This window comes from Patiria miniata, unplaced genomic scaffold (assembly GCF_015706575.1).
Source record: "Patiria miniata isolate m_02_andy unplaced genomic scaffold, ASM1570657v1 HiC_scaffold_21, whole genome shotgun sequence".
NCBI classification, from domain to species: domain Eukaryota; kingdom Metazoa; phylum Echinodermata; class Asteroidea; order Valvatida; family Asterinidae; genus Patiria; species Patiria miniata.
This window is the reverse complement of record NW_024037060.1, coordinates 7,107,283-7,133,822: the sequence shown is the minus strand read 5'-3', so window position 1 is coordinate 7,133,822 and position 26,540 is coordinate 7,107,283. Positions and strand designations below refer to the sequence as shown.

The following is a 26,540-nucleotide window of genomic DNA, read 5'->3' as shown; positions in this document are numbered from 1 at the left end:
AATTGAAATGGAAACAATTGTGTGTTATAGGTTCGGGCTTTGACGATTCCCACTACTTTTTGAACACCCAGAAAAAAAAAACTGAGAAGGTACACGCTGTTATAACTCACACGTAGCAGGAAACAATTTGTGCTATTTCTCCACGATTTAATTTTAGAGAACTTAGATATCCAACATGGCGCTTTTTTTTTATATGACATACTATTTTTGCTGCGAGATTGTTAAAAAAAAATGCAATGATATGTATACATTTATTAACAGAGAAGCTGTACAAACTGTTTTAAATTGTTCGTCTTATCCACTGCACTGATGCAACATGTTGGCGGGAAATTATTAAAAGAATTAAATAGTATTTTTGTTATATTGGATGGGGGAAAAAAAACAACAACAGTATATTGGAATTTGGGGACCGTGTTAATGGTTCGTTCAAACGGAGACAAAAAAAAATATGTATTTTGTGTAATTACGTTTTTATAAGAAAAAAAGAATATATATGTATATTGTAATGCATCAACTTTGGTAGCAATAAGATTGTTTTTCCTGCACTCCTGGGATAATTGTCACACTGAAGACGAAAACCAGTTTTTTCATCTTTTGTGCCAACACAATAATCTTCATTTTTGTATGTTACACATGTAGTAAGTGTCCTGCGTTTGTTTTTACTGTATTTTGTGTGAAACACAAATTTTGGTTTGGTTTTTTTTTTTTATTTTGTACCTTTTGACAAAGTTGCCCAGTAGAGTCTGCTCATAATCTGCGGTCACTCTAAAATAAGTGATTTTTTTCTTCCCATTTTCTCCCCATTTTGACCCAAAATTGACATTTCTGCAACAGGGTCTGGTTTTGTCAACCCGTCTAAAAACAAGATAGGCATGTAAAAAAATGTCACAAGCTAGTGCAAAGAAACAAATAGGCACAGTGCGTAAAAGCGCTTGCCTCCCACCACCATGGCTCGGGTTCGATTCCTGGCTCGATTCCTGGCTCGGACCATACGTGAGTATGCGTTGGTTCTCTCCTATACCACAAGGCTTTTTCTCCAGGCTCTCCAGTTTTCCTCCCTCTGCAAAAATCAAACACTTTTGATCTCTGGCTGTGCTCCGTGGTCATATATGGGTCTATGTGGCTGGCTGCCGAAGGCACCTTTACGTGCCAGCAGCTCGACCACGTTGTAGCCCCATCCTTCGCAATTCAGCTCAGCTGCGAGTAAGGATGATTAGCCTCCCAAATTATTATTATTATAAAAAAAAGATTTATGTGTGAAGAAAGTGATTTTTAAGGAGCGAGACTAAAATGGCTCATGTCTCAATTTCGTGAGATCCATACTTTTTTGCCCTGTATTGTTTCAGCCAACTTCATAAACCAACAAACTTTGTATTGATTAACAGAAATATGAATAGTTTTTCCTTTTTCGGTTTTTCCATAGCACTACAGTTTTATCTTGAAGTGCATTCGTCTTCTGAAAGATTTGGACAGAATATCTGTTGTGAGATCTGGTTTTGTTTTACTTTTGCCCAGTTAAAATCGTTTTGTTAAAATTTATGGACACACCTTGATTTGTCTAAGTGGTCGTCTTATTTTTTTCTTTGGATTAATTTTTGTACTTGATCAACTTGAAGTGCAGGGAATTTTATTTTCATCCTAGACTCAATGTGATATTACAGAATTGAAAATACATTACATTCAGTAATTATTTGAATGCTGTCTCTTGTCTCAGTTTGTCACCCCCCCCCCCCCCCCACACCATCTCTTTAAATTTGTATTTTGCCAAATTTACTTCATTATCTATCAAGCAATCAATTTAAGAGTAAACATTTGTTAAATGAATATCGGCTAATTTAGTTTCATTTTTATTATAACAAATTTCCCACTAAGTTCGTTTTAACTCCTGCACTCCCATAACTCTCAACCCTTCCCTATTTAATGGAAAAAAATTAAATCGTTTTTAAACTCTTCCATACTTTTTTATGTAAATTTAAAATGAAAATTAATTTTTGTGTTTATCATTTTCATGTTTCCGTAGTTGGTACCAAATTTATTAACGTGTGTTGAGCCCTTGGTATACTGCGTACCAGGGACATGTGACTCTCCATTCGTAGCCGCATGGTGGCGCTATTCCATGCAACGTCACCGGATGCTCTCTGCACTTTCGAGATCGTTGTTGACGAAGGTAATGTGCAAAAACTGTATGTGAAATGTCTAATTTGTTCATATAATTTGTTTATTAGTGGTCAATTCAAAATAGAGGGAGTGACAATGAACACACCTCTTGTAGAGTAGATGAAAACTGCTGTAAATTTCGTCGTAGAAATGGGCAAAATTGCCCACTCTTCACACCACAGCTGTTCTACTATCATGACATGCATGAGTATTAAAATGCTGAGTGAGAATGGATGGACTTGCCATTCATTTCCAGCACTTTTTAGTAGCAGTAGTAGGCCTACTCTACTGTCGGACTTTTTGGGTGATTAAAAATAATTGTGGAAATACAGGACCCTCTTTCATTTTTAGTCTTTGTATAATTTATATGCATATATATATAGCTGGAGTTACCCAGCCCTGAGTTTTATCATTGCGTTGTCATGGTTGTCTATTAATATTAGGGCTGGAGCGAATTTTTCTCGTAACTTGTAGTATAGGCAAAAATTTTTGGAAAATGTTCAATTTTGTCCCCGTTACACACTAATTGCAACTGCAACTCGCCCCAAACTTGCCTGGAATAACCATTACACAGGTCCTTGAAGTAAAAAACGATCCACGATGAAGATTCAGCCTACAATTGCAGTGAAAACAGGAGGAATAACCGCTAACTAGACAACCTTGCTGGATTGGCCAGGACCGCAATTGGTTTGTGCACACAAAAAATTGTGTACAATGAATGGCGGTCGATTCGATTAACAGGCACAGAGAGCGATCGCTGTCAACTACTCGTTTTTGCCGGCTGCGCTGGCTGTTGGCGCATGACGTCACGCGGAAGCGTAACACCCAATGACTGTTTCATGCACTATTGGTTGCGGTTCCAGTACCAAAGCTGTGATGCGAGTGGTAAACCTTATATTAGTGCATGAAACAGTCATCGGGTGTTACGCTTCCGCGTGACGTCATGCGCCAACAGCCAGCGCAGCCGGCAAAACCGAGTAGTTGACAGCGATCGCTCTCTGTGCCTGTTAATCGACCGCCATTCATTGTACACAATTTTTTTTGTGCACAAACCAATTGCGGTCCTGGCCAATCCAGCAAGGTTGTCAAGTTAGCGGTTATTCCTCCTGTTTTCACTGCAATTGTAGGCTGAATCTTCATCGTGGATCGTTTTTTACTTCAAGGACCTGTGTAATGGTTATTCCAGGCAAGTTTGGGGTGGGGTGAGTTGCAGTTGCAATTAGTGTGTAACTGGGACAAAATTGAACATTTTCCAAAAAATTTTGCCTATACTACAAGTTACGAGAAAAATTCGCTCCAGCCCTAATAGACAACCCAATGATAAAACTCAGGGCTGGGTAACTCCAGCTAGCATATATATAATTTTTGAACAGGGGTCTGGATGAACACGTCATTTTGATGACTGTTTTATACTTTTGTTTTTTTCCTTGACATCTCTTGTTCATTTTAGTAAATGTATCACATTTTAAATGTCAAAAGATGTAGGCCTAGGCCTAAAATAAATAAATAACTAAAGCATTATATTGTATACTTAGTTTTAATTGTAATGACCCCTTTTTAAATAATTTTAACAGTTTTCTAAATAAAGGAATGTCAGACAACTCGACCGTTGAGACAACACAACTCGGAACAGCTCGACTGTTGAGACAACTCGACCATTGAGACAGGTCGACTCGGGACAACTCAACCGTTGAGACAACACAATCACATCCAAAACCTGCCCGATCTCTTCTGTCCGCCCATCCCGTGTGCCCATGAATGGGATAGCAACCCCAGCCCCATTAACCCGGTCCGATCCGACCGAGCCAAGCAGGTTACCCCCAACCGGCCTGTACCCCACCACCCCAACCCAATGGCAATGATCAAACCCGAACGCGGCGAAAAATCCCCGGTAGATATGAATATAGCCCGACTGCGTCTGGCCGTACAGTACTATCGCAAGCTCTGTAGTACGGCCAGACGCCCGATGCTTCCACAGAGACTGAATTTTGTTGGCCGCCGATGTAGCCATTTTGCTACATCTTTCGATCGCGATTATCTTTTCATCCAGGACACAAATTTCCAAAGTTAAGGTTCGTAGTCGTAAAGCAACTCATACCTTTTCGAAAAAACGTTGTTTGGTCTCAATATTTTCATCCATCTGGCCACAAGACGAATTTCAGTCATCATCTTCCACAAATATCGTCCCCCATGCGATCCCCCATGCGATTTCAAAATGGCGGCCGCGCTGTAATGTATGCAATATGCAGGCGCGCCCACGCAAATCATGAATATGCATAAACAGTCTGTGACATATGACCTCGTGTTTTTGGACTTGCGTGCGGCGGGGCCGTACTTCCAAAAACACAAGGTCATACGTCACAGACTGTTTATGCATATTCATGAGTTTGCGCGGGCGCGCCTGCATATTGCATACATTACAGCGCGGCCGCCATTTTGAAATCGCATGGGGGATCGCATGGGGGACGATATTTGTGGAATCTAATGACTGAAATTCGTCTTGTGGCCAGATGGATGAAAATATTGAGACCAAACAACGTTTTTTCGAAAAGGTATGAGTTGCTCTACGACTACGAACCTTAACTTTGGAAATTTGTGTCCTGGATGAAAAGATAATCGCGATTGAAAGATGTAGCAAAATCGCTACATCGGCGGCCAACAAAATTCAGTCTCTGTGGAAGCATCGGGCGTCTGGCCGTACTACAGAGCTTGCGATAGTACTGTACGGCCAGACGCAGTCGGGCTCATATGAATACAACTATCCCCCGAAAAATTGCGAGTAGACTTGTCTTAAATCAAATTAGGTTTTGCCCTTCACCGACCTTTAAACACTGTATACTTAGTGTGTTACCTCCCGAGTGAAAGATGGCAAAAATCACTCGGGTGGGACTCGAACCCACGACCCCCTGCTTTCTAGTGCAGATGTCTTACCACTCGACCACCGAGCTAACGGGATCGGTTGGCTGGTTCGAATCTGATGTACATAGCAGCGGGTACCGCATAAACTATTATAAGATGATATTTTGCGTCGGGGTGATATAAATCAAATTAGGTTTTGCCCTTCACCGACGTTTAAACACTGTATACTTAGTGTGTTACCTCCCGAGTGAAAGATGGCAAAAATCACTCGGGTGGGACTCGAACCCACGACCCCCTGCTTTCTAGTGCAGATGTCTTACCACTCGACCACCGAGCTAACGGGATCAGTTGGCTGGTTCGAATCTGATGTACATAGCAGCGGGTACCGCATAAACTATTATAAGATGATATTTTGCGTCGGGGTGATATAAATCAAATTAGGTTTTGCCCTTCACCGACGTTTAAACACTGTATACTTAGTGTGTTACCTCCCGAGTGAAAGATGGCAAAAATCACTCGGGTGGGACTCGAACCCACGACCCCCTGCCCCAGCCAACCGATCCCGTTAGCTCGGTGGTCGAGTGGTAAGACATCTGCACTAGAAAGCAGGGGGTCGTGGGTCCGAGTCCCACCCGAGTGATTTTTGCCATCTTTCACTCGGGAGGTAACACACTAAGTATACAGTGTTTAAACGTCGGTGAAGGGCAAAACCTAATTTGATTTATATCACCCCGACGCAAAATATCATCTTATAATAGTTTATGCGGTACCCGCTGCTATGTACATCAGATTCGAACCAGCCAACCGATCCCGTTAGCTCGGTGGTCGAGTGGTAAGACATCTGCACTAGAAAGCAGGGGGTCGTGGGTTCGAGTCCCACCCGAGTGATTTTTGCCATCTTTCACTCGGGAGGTAACACACTAAGTATACAGTGTTTAAACGTCGGTGAAGGGCAAAACCTAATTTGATTTATATCACCCGACGCAAAATATCATCTTATAATAGACTTGTTTTAACGGTCGAGTTGTCTGACCCCCTTCTAAAGTTGTCTCAATTCAGGCTACACTGGCTCGGTGGCTCTTGGTGTTGCTTGACTCATAATAATCCTCGGTCAAGCAACAGCCGCCCTACAGGTGTAGCTTGAATTTAGGTTTCTATCATGTCTATGAAATTAGGACTCATTGGTAGTATTGCACATGCTTAAGTGAACATAATTCATGATAGGTGACTAGACCCGTTGAGGTGGCGTCAATAACAACGCCACGTTCCAGCCTCGCATAAAACCACTCGAAATTGTTACACAGCACGTCATTTCGCCAGTATAACTTACTTTCATATAGGGCTCGCTCAAGCCATTTCTGTAGGAGAACTGCATTTGCGTATTTCACGCAATCAAGCACGCATTACGCAGTGTTAAAAATATTCCAAACACGCGCGCTTGTTTCTCGAAATGTGTTCGAAATACGACGCAGCGGATGCGCGTTATGCAAGTTGATGCTCAAAATACCAATGCACGTGGATGGTCTGTAGGAAACGACGTCATTTGAACGAGACCTATAAAGCTTTCTGTAAATTTATGCCAAACGTAGGATCTTGCAAAGCCAACAAATTTGAGGGGAAAAAAACGACCTCAACACAACAACAAACGTACGAGCACAACTTTTTATTTTCTGAGGTCACGCACGATACGCTGGTACTCTGAGTCATGCACGCGCCAAATGGTAGGAGCCAGCCAGGTACCGTAAAATTACACACGTCGAGTGTTTCTACGCAACTCTGGAGAGTGGAGTTGTTATTGACGCCATGTTTACGGGTAGGCGTAGTACTAGTTACGTGACATTTAAGATGGCACAGGTGTGGACGATATTTATGGAAGTAGTCCAGTAAATTGGCCACATTTATGGGGTTAGGGCCTACTTAAATTTTTATATATCTGATGAGTTACAAATTTAATCAAATTTGATGTCTTCTTGTTACAATTTGTAGATTTACCACAGACCAACGTAACAGCAGCAATGGATCAGATCCAACAGTTGGTTGACCCTGCCAAGCAGTTCGCTAAGGACTCACTCAGACTTGTCAAAAGATGTACCAAGCCGGACAGAAAAGGTGGGGAGCAAAATAATTAGGGTAACCAATTTCGTAGCACACAGGCTTGAACACAGTGTTGGCACATATATATTTGCCCTTGTAATCCTTAAAATGTAATATTGAGTGATAGAAATTTAGTATGTTTTAATTATCAACGTATAGGTGGCCCGGACATCCGGGATTTTTTTACATTGGCTTATCTAGCTCCCAGACCTATTTTCTTGAAACTCAATGGTTCTTGAGTCTGGAGTGCTGAATGGTAACACATAGCAACAGATAAAAACACGTGTGCAAATGAATAGATGTTTTCATCGGATGACGTCGGCCCGCCCCCAGCTATTGTGACTTTTGTTCTCAGTTCATGGCATACATATGACATGTCCTGACATATAAAGCTCAAGAAACTTTTAGCCTTAAGCTATTGGCTTTTTTTGCTTATAATTTTTACCCACATTCTATTAGCAAGCCTAATGTGGTGTATTGATGATTAACAATTCTTTCTGTTCATTTCTAAAAAAAATTATAGAATTCCAGAAAATTGCCATAGCAACAGCCATCGGTTTCTGCATTATGGGATTCATCGGGTTCTTCGTCAAGCTCATCCACATCCCCATCAACAACATCATTGTGTAAGTTTCCCAGTCACTTTTTGACTGCAAAATTTCTTCCCACATACAACTTAACCCTAACTCCCTAGGCCTTTTTGCTAGGATGTAGCCTCAATCCTGCAAAATCCTCCAATTGGCCTCATGGAAAAATAGCATATAGCCTCAATCCTGCAAATTCCTCCGTTATTTCTTGAATATGGTCCATGGAGGGATGACCACTGCCTGAATCCTGCAAAATCCTCCGGCTATGTCTGTCAATAGGCTGAGGCAGAGGCAGTGACATCCTGGAGCAGTGCGGAGGATGTCAAGTATAATCAAGGACTAAATTTATGCTCGGCTGAGCATAAACAACACAAGGTCCGGCCCAAGACCTTGACACAGTGCGTACTCCGAAATCAGCAACGCACTTTTGCCATGTAACCTCAATCCTGCAAATTCCTCCAATTTGCAAAAAGGATTTTGGAGGATTCAGGGCGGTTAGGGTTAATCAATGTGATTTTGAAGCAGGTCGAACATTGTCTTCCTTTTGAAAATTGCCATTACAAAATTTGCATTACAAATTATACAAACCTGACACCTCAAGAAAATCTAAACAAACAAATAAAGCAAATGTTTAAAACTGCTTTTACAGTGACGAACACTATTAAAGACTATCAGGTTTTAGAAATCAATTTAATCTAACCGCCCTGAATCCTACAAAATCCTCTTTGCCAAAATGGAGGAATTTGGAGGATTGAGATTACATGGCAAAAGTGCGTTACTGATTTCGTAGGATGCACTTTGTCAAGGTCTAGGGTCAGACCTTTTGTTGTTTTTGCTCAGCCGTGCATAAATATAGGTCTGGATTATGCTTGAAATCCTCCGAACTGCTCCAGGATGTCACTGGCCAAGCCTCAACATATTGACAGTCACTGCCGCATGATTTTGCAGGATTCAGGCAGTGGTCACCCCTCCATGGACCATATTCAAGAAATAATGGAGGAATTTGCAGGATTGAGGCTATATGTCATTTTTTCATGAGACCAATTGGAGGATTTTGCAGGATTGAGGCTACATCCTAGCAAAAAGGCCGAGGGAGTTAGGGTTAATGTCTTCAAATTCCATAACAAGAACTTATCATTTTTTATTTCTTAAAAAAAAAAAAATGGGTCAAGGGAGTTTTCAAATCTTGATTTTGTTTTTCTTTTATCTTTCAGGGGATCGTAGAACATCACGGCCATGGAAGGACATCCCTAGATTAAGATTGACACCCATGCTAGCATCTCAGCCATGACATCTGGCGACACTCATATCTACAAAGCATGTTTTTTCCACCATGCAAGCCCCTTCAAGCAGATTTCACCCACTCAACTTTAGCCAAGGCATCAAAATTTCATCCTCGGACCTTAACAATGATGCTGCTATTTCAGTATTGCGCAAGTCCATGGAACCTGAAAAATAGCCATTTTTGAAACGATGTTTCCAATTCAGTGTCTGCCTGAGGCATACAATTTTCCCATGGCATAAGTACTGATCCTGTACTGAATCCAAGTTTTGGAAAATGTCCCATTAGTGGCTGACAAGATTGAAGAATCAGTATTTCTTGGATATTTTTCTTCCCAAATAGCAGACGCAATGCGGATTAGTAAAATAATTGTATCGATAATGTGTATTTTTAAAGCAGCAGTGTCGGTTATATTCTTAAGTATTTGTGATTTTTCTCATTGTTGGATCAGTGGGGGGGGGGGGGGGGGGGGGGGTTCAATTTGTAGTCCCAAAATATTTGTGTGTTTCATTGCCTATTCTACAACTGTAAAAGTAGGTTTTGTAAAACTTCATCTAGGGAAGGGGGGGGGGAAATAGGGCATGTTGGATTTCAGACTCAGTCTTGTACCGTTAAACATCGCAAGTTTGTTTTTATGGAGAACAAGGTCCAGTAACTAATAAACCAATTTTTGGAAACTTGAACCCACCAGTTTCTGTGTAAGGATGGATGTGTAAAGTCAAGTCTTTCACGAGCCAATATGGCCCATCAGGCCGGCTTTTATATTCGGTGTCAGTGGCATGAAATGACAGTGAACGGGACACAAAGCGTGCGCGTACCGGTTCAAACACGTATAGCGCGAAGTACGCACGACTTAATTCATTCTGAATGTACACAAAGCCAGTCTTCATTTTGAGTGCGGGCGTAGTTGGTAATGCGTCTCCCAGTGGTTTCCCCCCCCCCCCCCCCCAACTGTCCCATCCTTACCGTTGAGGGGGTACTTGCGCACAGAGCCGATAGCTACATGTACATATACTTTACATCAGAAAACGTCTAAAAGTGTCTGGTTTGGGTCTTGGGGGGGGGGGGCGGGGGATTGTAAGAGTTGCACATCTTGTGGAATAACAGAAAAAGGTAAAATACCAAACCCATTGGAAGGGAAAACAAGCTCGATTGGAGATATCCGAAGCTGCGGGCCAACAAATTTGTGTTCACACTGATTGTTGGTTGGATGACACTGACCATAACTAATGCACAGGCATGAGACACGCGATTGTGCCATGTAATTTCCGGAAGTAGTGTTTTGAGTAAAAAAAACATCAGGTTTTTGACCCCAGTGGCCCTATGATGACCTTTGACCCCAATTTGGTCATATGACATGTCGGGGCTGGGCTACTGATACTTTTAACAAAGTTTGGTTGAAATCGGTTCAAAATACGTAGGAGCAACAGACAATGTCTACGTTGTTAGTAACAGACTAACGGAAAGACATGATGATTTTGTTGAGCTGCTATCCCGCAACTAAAAATGTGCATAATTTCTGCATTTCTCTTTTTACTACTGGTTCCCTTGTCCCTGCACAACAAAATGAAACCTAACAAATTCAAAACATACTGTACTTCAGCATGACAACAGCCTTTTTATTTTTTTGTAGCCAAGCACACCCAAAATGAGGGAGTTTTATTATAAAATTATTATCCCAGGGAAAAAAAAACCTGTACATGGACATGCTTATTCAGTACACTTAAATATCTATGAACAGTTTGCACAGTTCACACGTATCAGTGCCAATTTGACCTTAGTTTTACATATGTATCCAGTCGTATCATCTGTCAAGAATGACAGTTACAGTATTGCGTCAGACTTACACTACAAATGGTATGAACATGATGGACAAACGTTGGACACTGCCAAACTCAAGAATTTTTTTTTAAATAACAACTGAATGTACAGTTATATCAAATTTTCCAATTTTCCTTCATAACTAAAACTAAGATTGACTTTCTACCAAAAGAATGTAGCATTACTGTATCAATAGAAGACGGCGTTTTTGGAATAAAGATGTTAAAATATCTTCAAATAAGATGCATTTTATGTGCTATCTCCCTGAGTATTTGTGGGTAAACTGTCACACATACACATAAACATACCTGTACATTGAAACTTTCCATCAGACAATTACATGGACTTGTTAAGCAGTATTAAAGTATTGAAGTAAAACACGGGTACCCGTAAAAGAAACTCAACCCAAAATTCAAATCCTGGCAGTTGCTGTTCAGATTACTCATAACGGTGCACACGATAACGCAACCACATCGGTGCAGCAAGATACACGTTTGCACAGTGCGGGTGAAAGGATTTGCAACTTGCACATTAAAGAGGTTGTGAAATGTTCGAAGACATTTCCGTCATTTTTCGGGTATATGTAGCCTAAGGCGTGATGAAATAAAAACGACTATTGTTTCTGTCATGAAATGAATACAAAAGGTACTTTTGAGAGCTGTTTTTCAGGTCCTGTTTCGACCCGAACATGCAATTTGTGTAAAAGTCGTCGTTGGGGGCAGCAAACAAAACATAGTAAATCGTGACGTAATAAACAGGACTCCCTATGCAGCGTAGTATAAAAACAAGTCCTGTTTATTACGTCACGATTTTTCTGATTTTACGAAGAACCCGACTGTTGATTTCAATTATGTGCTCGCCGACCAACAAATTACTCGATGAATTTCAGTTTTATAAACATATAAACACACATTACAAAAGAGTGGGAGTTTGTCATTATGATATATATGGGTCTACTCTACAATAAAAAAAAATATAAAAAACAAAACGACTTTCAGCATTCCACAACCTCTTTAACGTGAAATCTGTTTTAATTTTCCTTGTAGCCTGGTTTTCATTTTGAAACTTCACTAAAACTGGCTTCAAAGCCCTTTTTTTTCATTGCCTGGGAAGTTACTTAGTAAGTTATTAAAGTCGGTTAAGGGTACCCGATCCCATAATCCGGGCCCGGTTCCCGACACCAACGGTCGGGTACTCCGGTACTCCGGTACCCAGTCACAATACACACCACATATGGAAAACTTCATAATTTCTTTTAAAAACTTTGTGAGATGTGTATGCCTGCTACCTTGCTCACCGAAATGTCTAAACATGAATGTCACAAAAACTCAATTGAAATAAAAGTCGACTTTTGCAACTAAAAATTACACAAATTTCTCAGTCAAGATATGTATGCACCCTTCATTCAAAATGCATGATACTCTCTGTATCTCTTAAAATATATTGAACGTAGTAAATCTGTATAATGTATTTCCACTCTTTAAGAGCAATTTCTAAATATCAACGAACATCCTTTTTCAGGGTTTTAACCTTCACATGTAACATCAAAAATACACAACACATTTCTGTGTCTGCATTACTGCAAATGACATCTGTCCAAATTTCAGGAGTCTAAATCAACTAATATTGTGGGTCAATTTGTTTTGAAATACTGTCTAAAAAAGGTATTTGTTTTATACCTCGGTAATCTTCTACAATACTGCTGTTTATATCTAACTGATCTCTCAAACTATAGTAAAATAAAGTGAACCTTTCCTCCGTGGCATATATTTTCACATGCATACTAATTAACGAGTCACGGTCTGATCACCGACTACTTGACTACAGCCTCAGCAATGCCAGTAGTCTAGGAAATATACTATATGAACACTGTATCCAATTAATTTAACCCTCCTATGCAAACATACATTCTGTGCCAAGTTGTCCCTCAAGTCCAAATCAATCAAGTGAAGGTTTTTTACACTCCAGAGCTCCTAGCCTACATAAACATGATTGACCTACTGTGACTGTTTGTGTAACTTGATACAGCTATGATTTGACTGTAGGTGATTGATAAGCCAGCTGTGCCTACCAGTTGCCTGCTTTTGTCTGTTGACTGAATTTGACTAGTCAGAGTGCTTGCTCAATATATGTTCTGACTGTTGGTGACTTGCCTGTGAAAAAGACATGGCAGGCAAAGTGGATGGAATTTTTGACTGTCTGTGACTGTTCAGACAGCAGGAGGGTTAAAAGAAAAAAAAGGCCAAAAAGTGTTAGTGCATGGATGAAGGAAAAGTAGGTATGTGAGAAAGAGGTAACTTTTCTTTATATATGCCTAAATGCAATGAAAACTGGACCAACTTCAAAGCAAAAGCCTCGAAGTCGAAAGAGTTAGCGTTCATTAGTAACCAGTGTACGTGAAATACCACGTGCACTCCCTGAGTTCAGACACTGTTACTGCATCACATGATTACATTAAACATGTGACATTTACCTGTGGCATGTTAAAACATGTCTGCAACCAATACAAACTGGTAGTAAAAGCAAGTGTTAAAATATAAATCTGTTAAAAGAACTTGGTACATGTACTGTAGACCGATCCGTTAGGCCCTGCCCTGTGATGTTTCGACCAATCACAGCACTGAACAGCACATGTTTTTTGCTTCGCGGAAAAACTTGGCTATTAGATATATTTTCTTGGTCCTGATCTATTTAATAACAAAGGGACCCTGTGTTTTGTTTACAATGTGCCCAGGACTGTCCATGAGGCGGGTCCTGTGCCGGTCCGGACTCGCCCGGTGCCGGTCCGGGCTCACCAGACACTCTGGAGCCGGCGTGCCAGCGGAAGGGGCCCCTGCTCCCCAATCCATCTTAGGCATGTTCCCTTATATTGAGTCAGGTGTCTTGGACTCCGAACTTGACTGGTCATCATCCTTGAATCCCATTGTCCAGAATAACGGCTGGTCAGTCTGGACGGTCACTTTCTCAGCTCCCTCAGCGTAGGTGTTTGACGTGCTGATCAGCCCGCCAAACTGCATTGGCTGGTGGTCTGCAAACGGAACGTAGAGAGCAACAAAAGACTTTACAGATCCTGTCAGCCATACGACTGTGTCCTTCTATTAGAGGTTTTGGGAAGGGTGGGCCATCCTGCTAAAATTGATGAGTGTACTCTCCACTATTTCCAGGCAGCATCATGTACTTGACACAATGGCACCATTTACTTTTCCACTGGCTTTTGCTTTTAATGTTTAAAGCGTGGTAACATATCACGGACTTTTTTGGGGGGGGGGGGGGAGTTAGGGGGGTGGGGGGTAGTTAGGAGCCAGACAGTCTTACCTAGATTCCACTTGAGACCAGTAGTGGTGACCTGTCTGCATTTGTTGCCGATGGGTACCAGACCGCACCACGAGTCCTCAAGACCCGTGTTTACTTCAATTACATGCTTACCCTGTTGAATAAGGATATTGACAAATCAAGAACTGTAAAAAGGGCACCAAAATTTTGAAAGGTTGGGCAAGAAAACAATAACCTCTTTTGGGGAAAGACCAAAAAAAATCAAGAAATTGACGTTAAAACAATGTGAACTTGATGACAAAAGCATTCCAACCTGGAGCCCAAATGGTACAAACCCAATGGAAACCCATGTCAGAGACAAGGTGAATAAAATGGGACCTCAATGGGACCCCAGCGGGAACCCAACGGGACCCCAGAGGGAACCCAATGTCAACGCAATGGGAACTCAATAGGAACTCAATGGGAACCCAATGGGAACCCAGTGGGAACCCTAAGTGCACCGAATGGGAACCCAGTGTCAACCCAATGAGACCTCAGCGGGAACTCAATGGGAACTCAATGGGAACCCAATGGGAACCCAGTGGGAACCCTAAGTGCACCGAATGGGAACCCAGTGTCAACCCAATGAGACCTCAGCGGGAACTCAATGGGAACTCAATGGGAACCCAATGGGAACCCAGTGGGAACCCTAAGTGCACCGAATGGGAACCCAGTGTCAACCCAATGAGACCTCAGCGGGAACCCAACGGGACCCCAGTGGGAACCCAATGTCAACCCAATGGGAACTCAATGGGAACTCAATGGGAACCCAATGGGAACCCAGTGGGAACCCAGTGGGAACCCTAAGTGCACCGAATGGGGATCCAATGGGAACCCAATGTCAACCCAATGGGAACTCAATGGGAACTCAATGGGAACCCAATGGGAACCCAGTGGGAACCCAATGGGAACCCAAAGTGCACCCAATGGGAACCCAATGTCAACCCACAACCGCCACACTGTGTGCATCTTAATTAAACCCAGTTTGAGCCCAGTATCAGCCCACTCACCGGCCGGAGCAGACACCCTAACGATCGATCAGCGAGGAGGTACACGGGAATCTTTGTGTTGACATTGGCCTCGTACAGAGTGTTCACATTGGCTAAGGTTTGATCAAACCGTTGACCGAACGCACCCAGAACAACTATTGTGTCCACCTGACGTGAAAAATTAAGGAAATAATAATATTATCGAATAATCCAAACAACTTACAACAATGGGCAAGTTCTTATTACATTTGAACATTTTGATACTGTGATAGACCTGAATTTTAACTTCATGTATTGATACAGTTTGATACAATGTTTTAATAAAACCTAGACACGACACTGACTCTCAAAACTGTTAGCAAAATGCTGCGCATATAGAATACACCAACGCGCATAGTGGACGTGACGTGAACGCGCAAGAAGGCGTCGCATTACGCGCATTTTAAAATATTATGTGATGATCATTCAAAGCCACAGGACTTTGCGCATCACGTAACATATCATTACAGGCCGCGCGATGCAGCCTATTTTGCTAACACAATTCACAACGTAAAAGCATAATATATGTCATGTCTAGGTTTTATTAGATGTCCATGACAACAGTTTACTGAAGACCGATATAAAAGGTGCACACTGATTGGTCAAAATCTCGAGGTCAAGACGCAGCCTTGTTTTGCATAATTAATCGCCGAATCTGCTCGCATATCACAGACCCTTGCAGTGCAAGGGGATATTCCATAGACTAGATTAACCCTCCGACGCAGAAAGCACATTTACTAACACGCTTACAGTAACGGGTCCCTCCGGGGACCCAGATATTTAACGCCTTGGTTTGAGGCTACACAACACAGTATCTATATGTATACAATCTCGACATGTCTGTAGACTATAAATAAGGAGGTCATTGACAGGAAACAGATGTTGTATACATAGTCTGTGGTTAAGTCGTGCACTTGGCTACCCGCAAGTGACTTTGTTTTGTGCACGTGTATATGGGCAGCCCAGGTTGTCAGGCTCAGATATGCCTGACCCGGGGTCACACACTAAAGGTGACTGCATATATCCGTAGTGGGTGTCTCTGGCTAGGATTAGATGGAAGATCACCAGAATTGGTTGGAAATTTTTTTTTTATTAAGGTAATTAACCAAATTGGGTCCCCAAAAGGGCTAGTTTCTGCGTCGGAGGGTTAATATGTGCCCATAATGAAAAGGTAAGCTGTATGATTCTCATAATTCAAAATTGAAACTACTGTATCTGGAGCCCAGACATACTCACACTTAGCTTATTGCACTGTATCGTATCTAGGACTAATCTCAGGCACTTGGTGAAATCTGTGTAGTCCTGATCCGGTGTTTGGATGATTTTGGCACCCTGTAAAAACAAACACCCATTAGGCCCAACAAAAAAAATATTCGGTCTCTGGTCAGACCAAAGTTCCGGAATTGACGCGGCCACGCGGCTTCTTTTTTTTTTTCTCTTCAAGCTTGGATTGTACAGACAAGGTGGGTACTATTTTGCTTTTTTGGTGTCCTCATGTACATTGGTGTCCTCCATAATTTGCCTTGGTGCTTTCGATCATTTGCCTTGGTGCAATTTCCCATTCCTTGGTGCTCTTTTGTAAAAAAAATTGAGGAGGTGCGGAAATAGAGGGCGCTGTTGAAGCTACCGCGGAACATTTTGGGAAAAAAAAAGATCGACGCGCATGATTAAAATCGACGCGCGCGCTGAACAGAGACCGACTTATTTTTTTTTTGGCCTTATACTTCATTAGCTAACAATTTGCTGGTATGATTGCCATCACTGCTCTCTTTCAGGTAAGCATGTACATGTATGTAAAATTTTCCACTCAACAGAACCACACAAAATATGCAAAAAAAGGAAAACGAAGGGAACTAGGTTTTGAAATGACGGAGTATATTATTTATGGACACTCACTCGTCGTTTGTAGTACAGTAGGATCTCCGGTCTGATGGAGTCAAAATCCCCCGTAATCAAATCTGGAATATAGCTAGCAGCAAACAAAGAAGGTACAATTTAGAAATCGGAATAAAACTGATTTAGTTTTAGGGTAAACACAGAAATTCAATCATAGAGAATTCTGACCTCACCCTCCAGAATACTTATAAGTGTTTGTCGGATGGAGGAACAAACAAGACTTCGGACAAGAATAAGGCAAACTGCCCAAAGCTTTGCGAGGGTTGTGTCACATGCATGCACACCAAATGTTGGAATATTGGATTATCAACTGAACATCCGAATAATATGTTTTCGATTAAAATATTCGAAAAATGTAAGCGGTCTCAATAAATGAAATATTTTTAATATGGCCAAAAAAATATATATTTCTGCTTCCGATTACACGGTATTTGAAAATAGGGTAGGTAGGTAGGGAATTTGTTTTTTGGCAATTTTGTTAATGTTTACAATCATGTTGAGGTGTCTGTGTGTAGTCAAGGTAGTAATTGATGATTTTCATTTTTTTTCCTCATTTTTTCCCCAACAAAATTAGGGTAGGGGCTGTAAAAGTAGGGTAGGTAGGGTAACCGGAAGCAGAACTTTTTTTTTTTGTGGCCTAAGCTTTGTTTCCTAGCTCTGTTGCAGTCTGTGGTATGATTTGAATGTGATTATTTCAATTTTAGTCCAATTCAATTTGGGGAAATGTTTTGTTATTGAACCTTGCACAACATTTCCTTCAGATGTTTGTGATCACTTTCTGCCTCAGAACAAATTCAAATTGAACATGCAACTTTTAATCTCCCCTTGTTATGACCCTACTGTAACAAGAAAGTTAAGCGTATGTACCTCTGGTGATTTCCCATCATGCACTCGTACAGTCTATTTGAGCCGCCATCTGCCACTGCTTTCAGGACAGAACGACTCCATAGAACTTTGAGTTGTTGTCGTAGCGCCACCATCGGCTGGTTCAGCAAAATCAGTGCCAACTTTAAATCTAAAACAGATAGTTATATACATGTACATTAATTGAACAAAATGGAAACATTCCCATATCTGGCCATCACTAATTTTTCCCTTTAGTGACCTATCAGCCATCAAAAAGTGCTAACATGCCCTAAAAAGTCAAATTTAGAAGGGAAAATATTGAAGTATTTACTAAGAAGACACTTAGAAATTTTCAGATCAGTCTCATAGGGTTTGTGCACAGGGTGACAAGTGATGGCCAGATATGGGAATCTTTCCCTATTAAATTTTAATTTCAAAACTTTAGCAGTGGTAAAAATGTTCATCAGTGCTATAAATGTTATGAAAATGTCTCTCTATTTCAAATGCTTAAACATTTGCTCGCTATTTGGCTACATTTTTTAAAGTGGGAATTTATATTTTAAATGCAGATTATTAATCTTCAAACTACAGACATGATGGATCTGCTAAAGCCCTTTGTAGTTTGCATGCATCTCAAATGTTTTCAGAAAGCAAGCTTAAACGACATATATATGACCATAAAATGTTCTTGTATTTTGTAATTTGTTTGTATAACTCAGTCCTATTGAGCTATATTAATTATAATATGCAATGTTTAGCATTTATAAAAGAGTAACAATTTAAGTAAGAACTGTTTTTAAATAGCTGTACCTACTGACAAACAACGATGAAAGAGAAATAAAAGGTAAAATATAAATGCATTTTAAAGTAACAAAAAGTGGACGTTCATGAGAATAGTTTAACATGTTTAATTAGATGAAATTGAGGGGGTGATTACTGACATGTAGGCTATTTCAACTTTGAAATAAAATCAGTTTAACATCTTAAACTTAAAGAGTTGTTGAAATGCTATCAGTAAACTATGTACAAACTTGTTTGATTGACATTATTGACATTATTATGCAACTTGTCCAGTTGCATTTCCTTGTTGCAATGGCGAGTGCCACTCCCACCTTTCGTTAGTACAATTTTTTTTTTTTTTTAACTTAGGCCTAAACTTCTGCTTCAAAATGTTCAAATAAATTCTACGAACACATGCTCAACTAGTTCTATGCTCAAAGTAAATTAACCCAATTACCGCTTTGATGTCTTTCCAGACAAGCCAGCGGTCTCCTGACACAAGGAAATGCCATGCCCACTGCCGAACCGCTGGTCGATGGGTCGTCAGCTGCCGCACAGGCCGCGTCTGATGATGCCGTCACACGCAAATCTTTTGTCACCTCGCTTTCATGACTGGCTTTTTGACTGCTGGCCGGATTAGCTGTCGAATCTCGACCCCTTTTTCTCCCCAGCCGACACAATCGCAACAATCCTTTCGGAATTTCAGGCATGTTGTTTGTGTAGCAGTTGAAAGTATTTTAGTGAAAACCCTCCGTCTTGCATCAGCAACGATGTTCATGACGGTAAAAAAAACTCACTCGTGCGTACTATAGTCAGTACCTAAGCAGAAATGCCCCTTCAAATCCGTTTATTGAGCTTGGGTACATGACTTCAGTGATGGTTTTTTTTTTAATAGCGCCACCAATATTATATACTCTACTCGCATTTGTTGCGGGTACAAAAATGTGCAAGAGCAAGGGGCGGGGCAAGGGCGTAGCCACCTTTGGGGGAGAAAATAATAGTCCTACGCAAAATAATGAAAAATAAGTCTTTGTGACGCCCAATTAAACACTGGATAAATTAACACTCAACAGAACACGACAAAAGAAACATAATTGCTGAACGAATAAATAAGGTGCAAACTTTGGGGGGGGGGGGGAACGGTATCCCGGGCGAAGATGGGTTTAAATAATATCCAAACAAAATGACTTTTATTTGTATACAAAGAAAAGAAAGGTGTTACAGTCAGGGATTTCAATTTCATATTTCTAGGTCAGGCCAGCCGATGAGAGATTATAACCCCACAATATTTTCCTTTGTAATAAAAGTTTGCATAATGAGTGAACAAGTGGGATGTGCTGGCCCACTGGCGCGCCCCACTCTAAATTGGGTAGACACGGGTGATCCTCTATCTGGTCGTTATGGTATCTTCTTGTGAGAAATTCCTGACAAATATGACATGGATGGAGAGCTGGATAGTGTGACAACGTCCAACAAGTTTGAAGCCCTTAGACCCAATAGTCGGGGAGAAAATTTGACATACCAAGAATATTTTGCCCGAGTTTCGTGTTGTGTGTAAATTCCTATAGGCCTACAGTGAGCTGTCGGCCAGACTTATCCCGCGTTGTATTTACTTTTATCTCGACTTTACGGGATCTTCTTGAGAGAAATTCCTGACAAATTTGACATGGATGGAGAGCTAGCTGCATAGTGTGGCAACAACTTCCAACATGTTTAAAATCCCTAGACCGGCGTAGAGAAAACTTGACATACGCAAGAATATTTTGCCGGAACATTTTTTCTGTGTGTAAATTCCCATTATGTGCTGCAATCAGGCTTCCGCCAACGCTGTGTTTACTTGATATATCTCGACTTTGAGGGTATCTTCTTGTGAGAAATTCCTGGCAAATTTGACATAGATGAAGAGCTGGAAAGAGTGGTAACAACGTCCGACAATTTTGAAGTCCTTAGACCCAACAGTCGTCGAGAAAATTTGACATACGCCAGAATATTTTGCCCGAGTTTCTTTACGTGTTAATTCCCATACAGTGGGCTGCGGGCCTTATTATCCTACCGCGCTTTGTTTACTTCCTATAATTATCTCGTCTTTATCGTATGTTGTTGTGGGAAATTACTGAAAAATTTAACATGGATGGAGAGTTAGATAGTGAGGTAACAACGTTCAACAAGTTTGCAGTCCGTAGACCCAATAGTCTCCGAGCAAATTTGACAGACGCAAGATTGTTTTGCCCCAGTTTATTTCTGTTTAATTCCCTTTGAGTAGGCTGTCAGCGGGCCTTATCCCGCGCTGTGTTTGCTTGATACATCTCGACTTTAAGGTATCTTCTTGCGGGAATCGCTGACAAATTAGATGGAGTACTGGGTAGTGTGGTAATAACGTCCAACAAGTTTGAAATCCGTAGACAAAATAGTCGTGGAGATAATTTGACATACACAAGAATATTTATTTATTATTTATTCTTTCGTCTGTTTTCAGGGGGATCTAACTTTCAGAAAACGGGGACCGTGGTGAAATGGGAGTTGGGGGATTGAGTCCAAAAATGTACATCTTTCAAACATTAGTCAGCGGGGGGGGGGGGGGGGGGGGGCGCTACTAATCTTGTTTATTATTATAAGGCCCCCAATTATTGCCGACATTGCATATCATTAAGTGGATAAAGACGGGTTTTTCACTCTCAAAGTATCATTTTCCCAATCGCCCCGTATCGTAATCTAAAAGTGCCAAACATAATCATCACCAAAATGTTAGGTTCCGTGTGAAACGTATTTTACACACACGCCGGCAAGTTTTGTCAATTATATTCATTTTTAAAGCCAATTACCGCTAGCCGAATTCATTTCAGTAATATTGGAGGATATTTATTTCGCTTCGGATTTGAAAACTGGCACCGATAATTCATTCATATTTTTTTAATGATTTATTAATATACCTCCTTAAATTTAATCTAACGGTAGGCGGCAAGCTTTAAAGTGGAAAATTCTGAATTCTATTCAAAGAATCGCCATAATATTAATCAGTTGAGATGTAACAGGCGCAATAGTCATTTTTTAAAATTGCGTTGATATTTGAAAAAAGCGGCAAAATGGGTGCAGGGGGTTGATGCTTAGCAGACGAAATGTAGCTGCTCTCTGACGATCTTACTCCAACCACACTCCAATCTGCGAAGCAATCAACATTTACATTACAATACTACGTTATTTACATATAATTTACATATCTACATAAATTACTTAATAATTAACCCTACACCCAACTAACTAGGCCTACACTACTGGATTCGAACCCGCGCTGGTGACCTGATGGGCTGGCCACTGTCCTGGACTTATACTACTATAAAAAATTGGGACTGATAAATATGACATTGGCCTCATTTTAAAATTTGGCTGAAACACGGCAAAAATTGTAATTCAATGTGCCTGTAATGCTGTGTGGAAACAGTCTCATTACTCAAAATGCACAATTTCTGAATTAAAAACGAGAAAGAGTTTTTTTCGTTGCGCAATAGTCAAAATGGTAGAAATGAATAGTCATAACGTTAACAATGATCGCAAAAATCGGCTATACAGACAAATTGGAAGTACGAATTCGATTAGACATAATCCGAATGATGTTTTGATTTTTAAGGATCCAGATTAATACAGTCGAATGAATTTGGCGTCAATTAAAATGAGCATTAAGTTTAAATCTGTGAACAAGGATGCACTCTCATACAATCACGAGAAATCCCGTCGACGGGAACGTGATTAGAGTATATAACTGTTGCGAACGTTTTCGTCAAATGTTGCCACATTGAAAATTGTCGTCTTATTTTTCAGGCATTGGATATTTAAAAAAAAACACAAGACTTGTGTGAAATTTTCAGTTAGTAACAAAACCTCGCGCCAACGCGAAATCTCGTAAAGTAACGCGCTACGCGTTATTTCAAATTTAGGGACATGCGCATGCGTGCTATTAATTATAGGCCCAAAATTGCCTACGCCGGCTAAATAATATTTTTTTTGCTATAGCCGAGCATTTTGTGGGCCATTAACTTGATGATTTGTAATTAAGGGTGGAAGCCATGAACGCCGGACTATGGCGTGTCAAACGTTGCAATATTCAATATTTTGCAATATACATGTTGGATGTTCAATATGTGTTTGTTATCTTTTACATTTATGTGCGATGTTCAATATAAATGTGCGATGTTTTTCATTATTTGCGCGATGTTTAATATATTTGTGCGATGTTTTACAATATATGTGCTATGTTCAATATATGTGTGCGATGTTTTACATTTATATGCGATTTTCAATTTATATGTGCGATGTTTTTGACGATATATATGTGCGATGTTTTCAATATTATGTTCGATTTTTTGCATTAAATGTGCGATATTTTTCGATACAATTGTGTGTGTTGTTTTACAATATATTTGCGATATTCTCAAATATGTGAGCAATGTTTTACACATATGTTTGACATTTCGAGCTATTTGTATTCGATGTTTCATCGGTATGTTTGCATTCGATCTTTTGCAATATGCATTTGATGTTTCCCTTTTCATTCGATGTTTCGTTAAGAGTCAAAGTCTGGTTACTAGACCGCGAAAGTCCGACTATTTTGCCTAAAGTCAGTATGTGAGACGTCAGGGGATCGCGTAAAGTGATTAGAGCCAGACCTAAACGGTAAAAACCGGAGTTGTGGGTAATTCTTTAAGCATACGCAATGCGTTCATCATTGTTTGGGCAGTACCCCCAGCTGCAACCTCGTCCCCAGGTTGTCGAGCAGTACGCGCCCACCACTACCTGCTCTCTCACCCTGGTATTGGATCATTTGCATGTGCACGATTTTTGAACACGTATGCAAATGAGGAACAGTCTGGCGCCTGGATATGCGTTACACATTAGCGTTTGTTTTTGTATGCGGTGTCTGGGGTAAAAAAACAGAGTCAATTCGTAGCAGCGCGAGCATGGCGTGAGTTACGAACACACGATTTTTGAAATCAAACTGTTACGATCTTATATCGAGACACCATGCAGTATCATATTTCATATTAACATGAGCAAATTGGAAAAGAAATTAGTATTTTCGAGAAGGCGTGGACGAATGATCGCGAAAACACGTACGGCACGTTGTGAATAATAGCACCAAGTACACGATAAAAATCCATTGATAGCAAATTGCGGTATCCAATCAGGATACAGGAAGAAAGTTTCCTATCCAGGGTTTACTATTGGAAACGCGGTTGGAAATAAAGTAAGCACTGGGGACGAGGCTGCCCCAGCTGTGCCTGTACTACCCATAGTGTTATGTGCATCATCTATGCATTGAGGAGTGCATGACACATGGTCTGAGCTCCAAGGCCGATGTGCACCTGTCCCGTTTAATGATCCAGTTACCTGATAATTTGTTAGCATAAGCTGATGTAAAATTGGGCAAAATAAGATGATTATGAAAAAAAATCAAATCGTAAGGGGTTAACCTTGCATTTTTTTAAGCAAAATCGGGAAAAATCAGATGTTTCTGGAAAATAGCAGATTGTATGGGGTGAACATCATGATTGCATATTTTAGCGAAATTGGGCAAAATCAGATGTTTCCGAAAAATTTCAGATGTAAGGGATTATCCTTGCTTGTTTAGTGAAATTTGGCAAAGTTAGATGTTTATGAAAAATTTCAAATTATAAGGGGTTAACCTTGCATTTTTTAAGCGAAATTGGGCAAAAAATCTGATGTTTCTGGAAAATTGCAGATTATAAGGGGTTAACCTTGCTTTTTGAATAAGATTGGGAAAAATAGATGTTCATGAAAAAAATTCAAATGGTAAGGGGTTAACCTTGCATTTTGTTTTAGCAAAGTAGGACACAATCAGATGATTCTGGAAAATTGAAGATTGTTAGGGCTTAACCCTGTATTTCTAGCAAAATTGGGCAAAAAGAAATGTTTATGAAAAATTTTAAATTGTAAGAGGTGTACCTTGTATATTTAGTAAAATTTGGCAAAATCAGATTTGTATGAAAAATCTAAAATCGTAAGGGGTTAACCTTGCTTTTTAAGCAAAATTTGGAGCATATTTTACTAAAATTGGGCAAAATCAGATGCTTCTAACAAATCCAGATGTAAAGTTTCCACAAAAACAGCTGTTGAAAAAGAGCCCAATGTTGAACTTTACTGAGTCTGAGGTCTATCGAGGGGACGATCCTTATTTCAACTCCCGGAGATTCGCTGACAGTCTCTATTTTTCTTTTTAAGAAAGTCGAAATAGCTGAAGAGGGAGGTGAGAATCTATACTATGTGCCCAGATACAAAGAGTAGAAATCTACGCGTCTGCCTTTTGAAAATACACAATTGCGGTGTTCATTGTTGCGTAATGATCCGCCTAGCACACGACTGTTTTGCACATTAGGCTGTGTTATGCAGCTTCCTAACAAACCAAACACACTGGGCTCATTATATCGACTATAACGAAATAAAAATTGTAAGGGGTTAACCTTTGCCAAATTAGGGCAAAATCAGATGTTTCTGGAAAATTGCAGATTGAAAGGGGTTAACCTTGCATTTTTAGCAAAACTGGGCAATATCAGATTTTTATGAAAAATCTCAAATTGTAAGGGGTGAACTTTGTATTTTTAGCGAAATTGGGCAAAATCAGATCTTTCTGAAAAAAATTCCGAAGTAAGGAATTAACCTTACCTTTTTCTTCAGTGAAATTTGGTAAAAATTAGATGTTTATGAAAAATTTCAAATTGTAAGGGGTTAACCTTGCTTTTTTAGTAAAATTGGGCAAAATTTAAATGTTTATGAAAAATCTCAAATTGTAAGGGGTGAACCATGCATTTTTTTAGCAAAATAGGGCAAAATCAGGTGTTTATGAAAAATGTCAGATTGTAAGGGGTTCACCTTGCATTTTTAGCAAAATTGGGAAAAATCAGATTTGTATGAAAAATCAAAAATTGTAAGAGGTTAACCTTTGCCCAATTAGGGCAAAATCAGATGTTTCTGGAAAATTGCAGATTGAAAGGGGTTAACCTTGCATTTTTAGCAAACTGGGCAATATCAGATTTTTATGAAAAATCTCAAATTGTAAGGGGTGAACCTTGTATTTTTAGCGAAATTGGGCAAAATCAGATCTTTCTGAAAAAAATTCCGATGTAAGGAATTAACCTTACCTTTTTCTTTAGTGAAATTTGGTAAAAATTAGATGTTTATGAAAAAATTCAAATTGTAAGGGGTTAACCTTGCTTTTTTAGTAAAATTGGGCAAATTTAAATGTTTATGAAAAATCTCCAATTGTAAGGGGTGAACCATGCATTTATTAGCAACATAGAGCAAAATCAGGTGTTTATGAAAAATGTCAGATTGTAAGGGGTTCACCTTGCATTTTTAGCAAAATTGGTAAAAATCAGATTTGTATGAAAAATCAAAAATTGTAAGAGGTTAACCTTTGCCCAATTAGGGCAAAATCAGATGTTTCTGGAAAATTGCAGATTGAAAGGGGTTAACCTTGCATTTTTAGCAAAACTGGGCAATATCAGATTTGTATGAAAAATCTCAAATTGTAAGGGGTGAACCTTGCATTTTTAGCAAAATTGGGCAAAATCAGATGTTTCTGAAAAATTTCAGATGTAAGGGGGTTAACCTTGCTTTTTTAGCAAAATTGGGAAAAATCAGATTTGTATGAAAAATCAAAAATTGTAAGGGGTTAACCTTTGCCAAATTAGGGCACTAAAAAAGCAAGGTTAACCCCCTTATATCTGAAATTTTCAGATGTAAGGGGGTTAACCTTGCTTTTTTAGTAAAATTGGGCAAATTTTAATGTGCATGAAAAATTTGAAATTGTTAGGGGTTAACCTTGCATTTTTTAGCAAAATACGGCAAAACCAGGTGTTCATGAAA

General features: G+C 40.0%; 2 protein-coding genes across 2 annotated transcripts; one reads left to right on the top strand and one right to left on the bottom strand.

The window, feature by feature from the left end:
- The first annotated feature begins 2,059 nt into the window (after positions 1-2,059).
- On the top strand, positions 2,060-9,667 carry LOC119729730 (protein transport protein Sec61 subunit gamma). Its single transcript, XM_038202444.1, has 4 exons — positions 2,060-2,167; positions 7,003-7,125; positions 7,634-7,736; positions 8,912-9,667. The coding sequence occupies exons 1-4, from the start codon at positions 2,101-2,103 to the stop codon at positions 8,919-8,921; spliced, it is 303 nt and encodes a 100-aa protein (XP_038058372.1). The 5' UTR covers positions 2,060-2,100; the 3' UTR covers positions 8,922-9,667.
- Positions 9,668-13,606: 3,939 nt separating this feature from the next.
- Positions 13,607-19,472, bottom strand: LOC119729735 (thiamin pyrophosphokinase 1-like). Its single transcript, XM_038202451.1, has 7 exons — positions 19,120-19,472; positions 17,904-18,051; positions 17,037-17,109; positions 16,377-16,472; positions 15,123-15,269; positions 14,116-14,227; positions 13,607-13,828 (listed from the first exon to the last, which is right to left on the bottom strand). The coding sequence occupies exons 1-7, from the start codon at positions 19,370-19,372 to the stop codon at positions 13,665-13,667; spliced, it is 993 nt and encodes a 330-aa protein (XP_038058379.1). The 5' UTR covers positions 19,373-19,472; the 3' UTR covers positions 13,607-13,664.
- Between the last annotated feature and the right edge of the window lie 7,068 nt (positions 19,473-26,540).